Here is a 13,366-nt window from a genome sequence, read left to right as displayed (position 1 = left end):
TACTAGTGATTCCCGGCAGAAAAACCACGCCCCCCCGCCTTTCCTCGTGTAAACCTTACCCCTTTCTCTCGATAAGGGGTTAAAGATCTCCTGTACGATCACGGCTTGATATTATCTGGTGAAATGAATACATTCTTGGTGAAATTATAATATATTAAAAAACGAATTTAAAATCGCATTTATTGCAGGAGAAGAAGTACTGTCTACGAAGATTTGTTCTAGAAACAGTAATAAGTGACGCGAATTGATTAAATTATTTTACACTTTTTATTGATATTAATAAAATCTCCATTATACAGAACAAAAATTCTGTCAGCCATATTACCATAGTTACTTTTTCCGTTAATTTTTTAAACTTTTCAAAATATAATTTGTACATTTTAATATAAACTTGAGAGTTAATATGTCATGACTAGCTCTTTATACCACGTACGCTTCTGAGAATCACAGTAAATATTTACCTACGGGAGCTAGACTCCGTAGGTTCGATATTATTGTCTATTACCCGAATAGCGAGGCTACCGTACCTCATAGGACTCTGTTCCAAGTACAGTTCCCCATTCACGGACGGAGGTGTCCGATTACTGTCCAACGGATTGTATTTGGACTCTTTACTAGAGTCCGCGATCAAGTCCATCTTAGCACCCCGCGAACTGCCCGCGTACAAATAACCGCCCGACAAGGACGAAGTGGTCACGTGCGGTGTAGGGATCGGTGCGCTGATCAAGTGGCTGCTGGTCGAAGGACAACCTTCCACTAGACAGTATGGTATGTAGGACGTGTTGCACAAACTGGACGGTGAGAGTAAGTACGGATATGGGGGAAGGTGATGCGGCAGTAACACGCCTGTTGGTCACGGTTGAGTGTTAGCGAAGGAAAGATTGTTAAAAATTAATGGTGAATTATGGTAATTTGTTTCGCTAAAATGGGAGTCGATCCTACCTGGAAAGTTGAAGTGCGGTCTACCGGTCAGCAGTCGGCTCGCCTCGTATTGGTCAGTCTCGTCTCTGTTGAGAAAGAATAAACCTATCAACAAATTGTCCTATATATTTGTAAAAGTACTTCTCAGCAAAGAAAGATAACACCCCCTCTTCGGGGGAATCTATTGTTATTGATAAGGTACTTTATAAACATTGATTTCTTATCGACGATTACTCGGTTTCTATAGCACTAAAGGCAGCCTTTGATAATCGGGAAAATATAGGCCTTTACTAATAAGTGGGTTTCCACCCGTTGTCGTCTCCCGCCCGCACCATCGCCATGGAGATACGTTGGTGGCAATGGTGTGTTTCGGCGCTAAGACTGGCGCCAACGCTACATGCGAACAAATATATATCTCGCAGACATGTACGGACGAGCCATCTATTTTTTCGCTCTGATATTTTGTCGTCACGTCGCCGCTAATCAGTTTCTAGGCTTGTTAAAGAGAAATTATCGTTTCCTAATATGTTTTTCTACATCTCGACGTCCTGTTCAAAGAAACTGACACTCTGATAGTAAAACTGCTGTTCCCACCGATTACAGCGTCTCTCCCCCCCTTCTCAACTAAAAAGTGGTTACAAAATCAATTAAAGATCGAAATTATACGACCATATTTAGTTTATGCTTAGAAATAAAACATATCCTTACAAAATTACGCTTCATATCGACGAAGAACGCAAATTGACCACGAGCGATGGTCGAGCGTTTAGATAAACTTTTAAAGGTTTTTAGCGAAAACAAAAGGTACAGCTAGGTCATTAACGACCGAAATAGTAGCGCTACATTCGACCTCTGACGAAGATGTAGAAACCCCAATGACCCGGTAAGGTTCATTAGAATTGGCATCAACGCCTGAGTGGTAACGCAATCGACATCGAATTTTTTGGCGAGTTCTAGCGCGAGACAGATAAGGAACAAAGCGGTACAATCGGACAGCGGCTTACTGATACGGCGCAGACGACGCCAGGAGCTGGCGACAGAACGGCGCCAACCTCCCCTCTTAACAATTCATTACGGAGTGTCCCCCCCTACCCTATATCGCTCGAATTGAAAGCCCTTGTTCACTGTTATTTTTTGAGAGCTCCCGACTACTTGAAAAGCGAAAATATTATTGGGCTTTGACTTTATCGATAGCCAAGGTGAATAAATACAAAAAACGGTTTTTGATCATCTAGCACTAACTTTACTTCGTCAAGATTACAAAAGAAGCAACGAGGCCCGATGAGTTATTTCGCGACCGCTATCGAAGAATCCAAATACCAGTCGCGAAAAATACGCAATTCTCGCTTCTGTAAGTCATATTTGCGTCACTAGTTAAGCGACTAAGATCAGCTGCACGACGCGTGACTAAGCGATATCTGCCTAGCTGAACGCGTGTTTCTTACTTCGAACTAACCGGGTGACGGTAATTAAGTCGAATTAAGTCTAGGATGCAATAGAATCGAGATGGGTTTTCAATCTCCCGTTCATGTCCCTATTAGGCGAAACTATAAAGTTCAGGGGGCTGAAAAGATGGTAGTCACGTGATTTTGTGGAGAACTGCAGCGCCATCTATCCTAAGAAATACGAACTATTATTCATTTTATTTTGCTAACAATGGTTTAATTTTGGATCGATTCATCTAAATTATATAATTATTATTATTATTTAAAACATTTTTTAATAGAAGGGTGTAAGTTAATTAGCTGTCTACCGTATCTGGAAGGAATAATTTTTTTCTTTACCGTCGCACGGCCAACTATGAACACGAGTTACCGAATCGAAGTTGGCTGTGAAAAGGTAGTCACGTGATTTTGTTTTCCCATTTTAACAAGTTGATTAAGACCAAATTTACTTTATAGTTTCGCCTATTGATGCCTCAACTATGTCACCGATTAACGACAGTATCATCTAAAACCTACTTTGCCAAGAATCCCGGGATTTGTTCCGTGGAAAATTACAAAGAAAGGGAAGGATCAAAGTCTAATTAGAGAGCGAGGAAAAAAGGTCGTAGCAGTGCGCTCTGGGAGTTCGCTTGGAAGGTTGTCGAGAGTTGAAGTGGTTTAGGCGCCCGAGAGTCGCCTCCGAAAACTTTCGTTGACGGAGAGAAGAGTGAGAAATGTGGCGCCTACTCGAAACTTTGTCGCCAGTCTCTGTTTGTTTTAAAGCAATTATCATGCCAACTGTCAAGCGGCTAACGAGAGTAGAGTCCTAACGACGCCTTTATCAGAATCGTATCCCCAAAATAAACGGGCTCAAAATGATGCCAAGAACTTGCCATTATCGCGACTGAGGTGCGCCCAACAATAATAACAATGCTTGGCTTCCTCCCGTCTATCCTTTCCTTTTTAAAACCAATTTATCCTAAAGAGTATTGCGTTTTTATTTAGAAATTTGTTTCTTTTCATTCTGTTTACTGCAAAGCGCGAATGGTCTCAATTGAGATGGACCCAGATAAAGTAGCCATTAAAAACAGCTCAGTTAGAAATGTAACACATGAAACCCAAAAGAGGACATTCTGATAACAAAATTGATAGAATGAAAAAGCAGTGGCGTAGCTAGGGGGGACGACGGGGTGGCCCGCACCGGGTGACACCCGACCGGGAAAAAAATAAAAACATGCACAAACTAAAGAAATTCTAAAAAACTTTTTTACACGTTGTGACTAGTAAGTAGCCCACCCACGAAAAAGGCAATATATCACCGTTGTACTGTAAGGTTTGTCTACTCATAGACATAATTTGTCCATAGGTATATGATACTTTTACATAAGTGCATCTCGCAGGGAAATATTTTACTGAGAAATCGCCCCCTAATGAGCCGCTGTCAAAGGCTACGTACGTGAAACGTATGAGCGAGCGGACGCAAAAATGCAGTTAAATAGAGTGTCACGAAAAGCACTCAGTAAACATTTGGCACCTGAAGAATAGGAAGTGTCATACTTATGGACAAACTTTATAAACTTATAACTTAAAATATCAGGTATTTAGCATTAAAATAACGTCAATAACGTGAGTTTAGGTAATGAAAAAAAATTAATTGCTTACTTGGATCTAACTGTTTCCCTGAATCCTTTGGCGAAAGGGTTACTGGCAATCTTTAACCGAGTGATCTGCGCCAAAAGAGAAAAATTAGAAATATGCAAATTACATGCTGAAATGTACTAGCAAATTAGAAATGGAGAGTATAGGTGGGAAAATAAAATATTAGCCCAATTATTAATAAAGAAGCGATGAACTCACTTGTTGGTTCTGATAGGCCGTGACGGTGATAAAGGCAGTTTCGGGGAAAACAAAGGTTAGCGCCTTCTTCTCGTCCAAATGCAATTCGGGGTCCGATTGGAGGTCGGTGATCCTCTGAATATGGATTCGTGGTTGGTACTTGTGCATCGAATGCAACGAGATCTGTCCTTTGATGGAAGGCTGCTTGTTGTTGGTCAATTTCAACCGGTCGAAGCTGATGAACTGCATCATCCAGTGACGTCCCATGGACGGACAATCGGGGTGGATGTACTGGTTGAAGGGCATAGGTGGGTCGCCCGTTCCCGCCACCATCCATTGAGAACTGAGTTCCAAAAAAATCTTATTTATTTATTTATTTATTTATTTATCCCATGATTATTTGAGAAACCACCTAAGATAACGTGGTAGCAGGCGCTTCAATACCCCCTAAATGAAATATTTCCGGTTGGTTGGTTACCAGATTTTCCAGACTATCCTAAGCAACCAACTACAATCCATAATAAAGTCAAACCAAGTCAACTAGGTTTGACATTCACTTTGGTTTTAATCTTGGTTAGGCCTAAATGATTCTCGTTGACGCAAAAAATCTCCGTTAGCCTTGGTTTTCCCTAGCGCGTTTAAAGGCGCGTCACTCAACTTTCGGACCTACAGAAATTCATTATAACACGCTAGTGGAAACCAAGACTTAGGCGTAATATTTTTGCGTCAACGCCAAAAATCTCTGTTAGGCCTAATTCAATTTTTTGGAGTCGACGCTCTCACCATCGCGGCGTTTTTACCCTTTGGAAAACCAGCCCTTACAAGAACCATATAAAGAGTAGCTTGCACGTCCATGATCTATGTACTACAACTTCCTGGCGAATCTATGAATGGGTTTTATTGAAGCGTCTACTCAAGAAGATAATTACCTTGGATAGACGTATCGATACCGGTTGTCATCCAAAGACACCACGTCCACCCAGAAGATATAATTTGCGTCCGGATCCAAACCAGACACTTTGACCTTTAGGGACGGGAACATACGCCTGTGGATTGAAATGAAAAACCGGTTCTATTACAATTACAATTACTGAAGATTAAATAAAACTAATCGAAATGAGCCCACTCATAAGTTAATCGCAAATGAAAACAAAGCTAATTAAAAACGGGCTTAATTTTATCTGAGGGTATTAGCGAACGCTCTTGGAAGTCAAACACAGTGACTTAATCATGTCGCAGATGTTACATACTCGTAAATATATTTGCCGATTACATAACACAAATGAGATATAGAAGTTATAAATTGATAAATAATCCACCTAGAATAAATTAAACTAATTTAACTGATTTAATTTTCATTAATTGCAACTAACTTGCGCCAAATGAAATATAGAAAAGGAATATAAACTGGATTTTTTAAAACTTATCTCCACGTTTGAAAGTTAATAGAGAGTTTCATCAACCCATTTCTAGGCGTAAACGTGAACGTCTACGCCAGATCCGAGAAATTTATCGAACGTTAGGAACGCCGGTAACACAGGAATCCGGCATTTGAAATAGCAGAAGACGAGTGAAACTTACAAAAAATGCTATTTATTTTATAAAACAATATTTTGGAAACACCTTAAAATAAATACGTAAGTAAAAGGTTTATTTATTTAAAAACCGACCATAGTTTCGGCATAACATTTATTTTAACTAATTAGGTCGTACAGCAAACAAAATGTTGTGTGTCCCTTTTTATATCTAAATGAAGTTTTATTGGGTGTATATGGCATCGGGACCTTCACACCATTTTTTTCAAAGTTAGAAAGATGTTGGTGCATGTCGCCTTCACACTTATCAGTATCCTAGTTGGAACACAGATGAGGTCTTATTTAATTTCGCTAGACTTATTTTTTTTTTAATTTAGCTGAACGAAATGTTGACCCACGTGTCGGTAAGAGCCGTAGACGTTCGCGTTTACGCCTAGAAATGGGTTGTTGAAACTCTCTATTGTTATTGCGTGACGAACTGACGGTGAATAATATTACCAATTGTCGATAATTACGTCATAATGTTTAGAGGTCGGGGATGGTTAACTTTTATTCAATGGATAAAGCTCTCAAAATTATTCGTAAAACGTTTTGATCAAGTAATTTATATTTCTGTATTATACGATTAATTGTTTGATAAATTTGAAAAATTAATCGAAAAAACGACGTTTTTTCGATAAAAAGCTCAAATTTTACGAATAATACATGTTTTTTAATCATTTTCCGAAATATTAACCGGGAAATTTCTTTGTTTACATTTTTTCCCCGAAAAAAATCAATTTAATCATGGATAATGATTAACCGTCCCCGACCTCTAATAATGTTACCGAAAGTAAAATTTGTATTCTTCACCCCCAAAGAAAATAGAGGATGGAATAGAAATTATATCTCGGGAAATATAAGTGTACTCACTTCCGGTAATATTATGACGTAATCCTCGTCTATGGAAATATTATCAACCGGACTTTATTTTTGTCAAAAGAGATATATTTTCTTTGGACATCAAAGAAGCTAGCTAAACAACCAAAATGGACTTTGGAATCGATCCATGATAAAACTAAATTGCGAAAATGTCAGGTTTTAAAGAAATAAAATTTATTAATAATTAAATTAAATAATATTTCTTTTAATAAAGATGTAAAAGTACTTAATTAAAACAAGAAAATAGGTTAAACGTAGTTTCTCTACTCAATATACTTAATTTAATTTGAATTAAATAATTTTATTATATTATTAAGTTTACAACGTATTTCACTAAATAAATCGGTGAAAATGTTACGCCTTGATTTAGGAAACTTGCCAAAAAGACGAATATAAAAAATAACAGGTGAGATCATTGACCTGTATATACACCACTTGCAATTGTTTTTATTTGGGCACATAGAAAGTGTCTAGCGAAATTGGCCAAACATTTTCACCTATAATCGTCGTACGGTAGGTCAAAATACCTTCCAGCTTTGGTAATGATCATTTCGTTGCCCAGCCGATGGAACTCGGCCCACAATTCCTTTCCACATAGTTCCAGTTGAATATCACCGTGTCTCTGCTGATGATAGTCGAGATTCGAAATTCCGCGCCCCGAGAAATTCACGCCAGGACGAGATGTATGTAAAAGATCTGAGCTAGTGGTCGATTTGACGCCGTATCTGGAGCCTGCGAAAGACGATATAATAAGAGCTCGAATAAGAGGCTTAACGTCTTAAAACAAACGCTAATAACAACACGCACGCCGGCTAGGCCTAAAATACATCCTCTTTAAAATGTACGCTGGCGAATTAGAATATCCAGTAGACCATCATTCAATGGCTAATATTACGAGGGGCGTAAAATGTAAATTCGGTATAGGCCGGCGTCGTAAAAGGGGTCTCGAAAGAGATCTACTTTGGTAGAATTTAAAAGTAGGGAGGCCGGTAGTCGCTATTGAGGGTGAAAGTGGCGGTCCTTTGGAAAACAAGCTTTTGCTATTAGCTTCCTACCCAGAAGCCGTCGCTTGTGCAATCTCGCTTTCTCTCTCTGTATCGTTCCATTCCTCCATTCTCCTCCCAGGCCGCCTTCGAAGGGTTCTTCCTTGATGTTACTGGCTGCTTATTGCAAAATCCAGAAAGGATTGAGGGGTGCCGTTAAAACAGTGGCCACATTTAATTCCCTCTTTCTGAATATATGCTTAATTACAATCTTCTCTTACAAGTATTAAAAATATGGAAGGCACTCTCTTTCAGAACCGCGGTGATCTTTAACCTTCCAAATTTCAAAGTCCAGAGTTTAGTAAGGATGCACCGATATGGGTACAGTCATAAGTAACATAATGACAATAAGTATGACACTTCCTATTGCTTTAATGCTAATTTTCGAACCGAACCTTTTTTCGGCACTGATACTCTCTTCAAGCTGTGACTTGGACTCGCGACTTACCGTTTTGGATGACTAATTTTGGTTAAAATTTTAAGCCTAATATCGGAGAGCACGTTCTGGAGTAGCGAGGGGCTTTGGCTTTGTTTTGAAGCCCGCGTGCGAATCACGCGTGATAAAAAAAACATGAGCTCGTGGCGCCGAGAAAACCTGTTTAATTGTTATCATTTTAGCCTAATATTCTGCCTATCTATCGGAAACCATGCAGATATTTCAGCTTAGCGGAAGTCTCACATATTTTAGACACTAGAGGTCTCTGTGCTGAGAAAACATCTTGATTACGCAATAACTATAAAAATCAGTTTGGTTGTAAATCTCGTTAACTGTCATACTTATTGTGATTATGTTACTTATGGTACAGCCGATATATCGGCTATTCGTGGCCTATATATCGGCGGTAATGTCGGACGAAATATCAGCCGATATTAACAAAGTTATCTATCATAACAGTAGTGTAGGCCTATATGATAAAATTATTGTAAAAGACGGTTCAGTACGCTGTCATACCATTTTATTCGAATTTTTCATGAAATAAGTTTGCAAGAGCATATCCGAATGTGTATTTTCATTTTACGTGATACATATTTTCTATCACCAATCGAATATCGTTGTTTTTTATTTGTTTACACTCTTAACCCTCTGTCTAAAAATAAGGTATGGTCTAGCTTCTGAAGTCTGGCGTCCGTGGCGCGGCCAATCAAATAATTGGTCAATATCGGCTTCGCTTAAGCCGATATTGGCCGATAGCGATATTAGAAAAATAAGCTGATTAATCGGCCGATATATCGGTGCATCCTTAGAGTTTAGTCTCACTTTCACAATATTATTCTAGTTAAAATTTATACTCTCATAGCACTCTTTTATCACATTTCATGTTCCATTTCTATAATAGAAATTTTAGTAAACTGAATATGTGAGATATCGATGTGATTTGGTTCACGTATCGAAAACACATTGCTTATTTTAAATCCAACGGACCTGTTTGTACTATATGTGTTCATTTCCAATATTTAAAATTGAACCAAACTGCTTGGACAGTAGAAAATCATACCTAACTTATATCTAGGTTGACGCGATGTTTTCCAAACAAAAGCTAAACGCTCTAGCGCACGATAACATTTAATACAATTAATTGGTTATCTATCAATTAAAATACTAAATGAATTTTCAAATATTGATTACAATTAAATGATTATTTATCAATTAAAATGCTAAATGACTTTTCAACTGAAATATCCCAAGTCACAGGTAAATTTAGAATATATACCTTTACACGATCTACGGTACTTAGGAAGTTCTAGCTATGCATTGTTTCATTTGATTCTGTTATCACTATGCTAAGACTTGGTAATGTGTGAAATTACATTAAAACTGTTTGATATTTTCGCAAAGATTTCTTGCAACCTTAAATATCTCCGGTCAGGGAACAAATATTAAAATTTGAGCTTCAACAAGACCAGTAGAATATTGAATTTTACTTCTGCTTAAAATTTCACGTAAACCGGTAAAGTAGTTTCTAAGAAAAAGCGTTAATAACATTGAAATGTTTTCAAATGGACATCTGGAATATTGCGTATATAAACGCGATTATTCGAAACGGCGCGATATGCCCTATTCGCACGTGAGATAAAAAATCAATTAGTGAATTAAATCTTTGGAACATTAAAATTCAGCTAAGTGCTTATCTTTGATTTAAAAGCTTGAAATTTCGTTCTACCGAGATACGAAATTTAATTCAGTTTGGTCAAGTAGTTATTGAGATATAATGTAATGTTTATTAGTTAGTGAATTGACTTGGTAAACTAACTAAGTTAATAAAAACCACTTATGGATAGCATTGTAAAGAGCGATAAATACGCGAATATGTAGCATAGTCTATAATGAAAAGGGACCAAAAAGCTAAACCCTCAACAAATTTTTATAAATTTAAATTAAAAGGTCACCTAGATAAGCATGCAAGAAATGTTCAAAACAGTGTTTTAAAAACTAATACTAAACGCTAGAGAATTTTAGTGTCACTGAATTTTTATTAGGTGTTACACATATCAGGCCACAGGTTAAATTTAAAAGCTAGGGTTTTGTTCAGATTTTTCTTGTAATAATGAAAATTTCATTCAAAGCGGATAATAAACAGGGTTCGTACGAAAATTTCTGATCTAAAATCCCTGACTTTTCCAGGTTATCCCTGACCAACTTTTGCCAATATTCCTGACCTTTTTGGTTAAATTTTTGTTTTATTATTTTAGGGCAAAAATTCTTTGTTAAGATGTGGTTTGCTTGACAAACTAAAATCCCTGACTTACCCCTGACATTTTTCTCCATTTTACAGATCCCTGACTTATCCAGGTTTTCCAGGATATCCAGGTTCTGTACGAACCCTGATAAAGATGACAAACATTTCCACATAAGAAAGCAATAGATTTGTGACAAAATATGGGCAGGTCTGGTGTCGAATGCAAAGCAGGACGCAGTGAAAGGGGGAGGGGGTGGGTGGGTTAGATAATAGAACAGTCGACCTCGGATGACTCGGGTGACATGGGGGAAAAATTTTATATTTTTATTGAATAAACAGATTTATACCTCCAAAATAATAAAATTATTGATATGAAGAAAAAATATTGATAAATATCGATTGATATGAACGAAAAATATTGGTAAATGAGCATAGTAGAGCTTTACAGTTAAATTATTTAATTATTTTACAAGCGTATTACTTGGTGTATACCTAAAATAGCAAAAACACTTAATTTGAGAAATTGAAATTGATAGATCCAGCATGGATCAAGAACCATGTAAAGGGGTCAGGGTGCAAAGGTTCCTGAGACCCTGCGGAAAAAACGGACCCACAAGCGTGCTTAATAAGGGTCCACTAACGTGTACTTCACCAGCATCCCCGTTGGAAATTTGGGTAAGGAGGACCTGATATTGCGTAATTTCTCTGCACGACCCCCGATTGATCATTAGCTAAAATTTGAACTTCTCCCCAAAAATATACGAAAACTAATTAACAACAAATGCATAAATAATACAGTAATCATTACCAGTTTTGGATTAACTAATTCCCTGAGTAGACTAAAGCCAGGTTCACACTTACCCCTAAAATCGCTTCGTTTTAAATAACTAGTTTTCAAAACCAGCGTTAGAAATCGCTTCGTGTTGGTTCGGGATGCAACTTAGAATCTGTTTTTAAAACGGTAAGACGGGGAAGTAAAATTGCTCGTATTTTCCAAAATAATGGGAATAAAACTCTAAATAATGTCAAATAATATTACTGTATGTATTGTAAACATGGTTAACTAATTTTTTTGGGATACATTTTAGTATTTTCAAAATTCTGGTCATAATTTGAAATGACGTTAAGCCTTTGCTATAAGCGAACCGTGGGTTGAAGCGATTTCGCACGTGTGAACCAAGGATTATCGTCGGCCGTCAAAACTGGTATTCAAACCGACCTAAACTGGGTTTTAATCTCTAGTGTGACCGTGGCTTAAGCCTTGGGACGAGAGACGAGACTAGAGCAAGGTCAAGATTACCCTAAAAAAGCTTAAAATCTAGGGTCCCGGGTTCAAGTGAAGCCGCCACTGACTACTACAATGCAAAATGAAAAAGAAACCAAAGCACTTACTTTCAATGGAAAAAGCGTGAGATTGGCGCAGCCATTTGGACTTCGCGGGTTCATCGAGTGGAGAATCGGCAGATCTCTTCTTGCACTGTCCTCGGCCCAAGATGGCATCGACTGAAAAGGCCAATACGTTCGGGGTCATCCGCGGAGGTTCCTCCGACAAGCTCATATTTTTCCACAGTCTGTAGCCGATCGAATTATTTTAATCGCGATAATTATTTATTAGATTGGATAGGTGCCAAACGGGACCCCGGTGAGGTAGACAAAGTTGCCCCGGAAAAAAGTCGGGAAACGGCGAAACGTAGACCAGCCGCTAGAGTCGTGAAAGGGCCGAAAAAGCCATCCCGGCAGCGAACAAAATTACTAATATCACCTTTTTGCCATTCTTGACGTGAGGCCACTTGAGATGGCTGATAGGAGAAGCCATTGTCGAATGGTTGATTTTTCGAGATGTCCGTTATCTGCGTCGAATTGCAACGAGGGACTGGCGACGATGAAGGCGTGATTCCAGAAATAAGCCACGTTCACTTTGAAATCTCCTCCCCTTTTTTTCCAAGCGCCGAAACGCCAACTTGGGAGAATAGCGTTTATCTTTCGTCAAATATGTCTTCCAACTCCGAAAGACTAGAAACTTTGCATCTTTCCAAAACTCGCGAGTTGATCGAGTAAAAATGTGAAACGGAGAAGTTGATTATCGCGCTGGTTTTCGCGCGACCTCCGGATCCCGCTGCTTCGGGGTCTTCCATCACCCCGCCAAATCGCGCCAACTCAGCGTGGCCAGCACTGTGTCCCGGGAGGTCGCGCGAAGTGTTAAGACACGATAGGCATCGCTCAATTATCGATAGAAAGTCTATATTTGAAAAATGATACGCTAATTGAAGACATATTGAAATGGTTTCTGACCGTCGTGAGAACGCTCTGTTGATGGGGTTGCGTGGAGCGTCCTAACTAACGTATTAAACACTAGAAACTACACCACCCTCGTCGAAGAAAACGCGTCACCTTAGTTCGAAGAGGAGATTTCTCTTGGCTGGCGGTGGTGTGAATGGGAGGTCCCTGGCCAAGAGTTTCTGGTATTTGGAAGCTAGTTGAATTTGCATCTGCGTTCGCGAAGTTTTACCCATCGGCTTCGGCGTCGTTGTCGGTTTCCAGTGTTTCTTGAAACGGCTGAGGACGGTGGGGGTCAACATTTCTACGAAGAAACAGAGGATCGAGACCGTTTTACCGATGATCCAGATGGCCAGTAAGGGTAAGAACTCTTTGGGCGATATTGGGGAGTTGGCGAACATAGAATCGTCGTCCGTCCACAGGCAAGGCGTCATTTTCAAACTCAATTGCCGGTCGAACCGTGACATTTGTCTGGTGGCCGCGTACTGAAGTAACCTGTGTGGCCAAATAATTAGTGTATAATTAAAAGTGAAAGCTTGATCATCCTATATTGATTGTGTTTTTGAGACGTGTACCTTTGCAGTTTCACGCTGGCTTATATAATAATATAAATAATAAAAATCAAATATAATTTTACATTATAAATTCATTTCGCAAGTGTATCAGTTTATGGAAAAAATGTTTGCTGTAAAATATCAAGGAGCGCGTGGAACCTTTTAACAAACTTGTTG

At 38.7% G+C, this 13,366-nt stretch overlaps 1 protein-coding gene across 2 annotated transcripts; it reads right to left on the bottom strand.

Annotated features, from left to right (window-relative positions):
- Nucleotides 1–229: 229 nt before the first annotated feature.
- On the bottom strand, nucleotides 230–12,067 carry LOC149926639 (T-box transcription factor TBX22-like). 2 transcript variants are annotated; one of them, XM_090158861.1, is made up of 7 exons: nucleotides 11,751–12,067; nucleotides 7,165–7,369; nucleotides 5,111–5,227; nucleotides 4,203–4,524; nucleotides 4,008–4,072; nucleotides 943–1,007; nucleotides 230–846 (listed from the first exon to the last, which is right to left on the bottom strand). In XM_090158861.1, the coding sequence occupies exons 1-7, from the start codon at nucleotides 11,914–11,916 to the stop codon at nucleotides 458–460; spliced, it is 1,329 nt and encodes a 442-aa protein (XP_090014987.1). In that variant the 5' UTR covers nucleotides 11,917–12,067; the 3' UTR covers nucleotides 230–457. The 2 variants fall into 2 exon arrangements, with proteins under 2 accessions (XP_090014987.1, XP_090014988.1); XM_090158862.1 differs by lacking the exon at nucleotides 11,751–12,067 and adding an exon at nucleotides 10,429–10,519 and having other exon boundaries at nucleotides 234–846.
- Nucleotides 12,068–13,366: the final 1,299 nt, after the last annotated feature.

This window comes from Leiobunum rupestre, chromosome 9, assembly GCF_980474605.1.
Source record: "Leiobunum rupestre chromosome 9, qqLeiRupe1.1.hap1, whole genome shotgun sequence".
Classification (NCBI taxonomy): Eukaryota; Metazoa; Arthropoda; class Arachnida; order Opiliones; family Sclerosomatidae; genus Leiobunum; species Leiobunum rupestre.
This window is presented reverse-complemented; position numbering and strand designations above follow the sequence as displayed.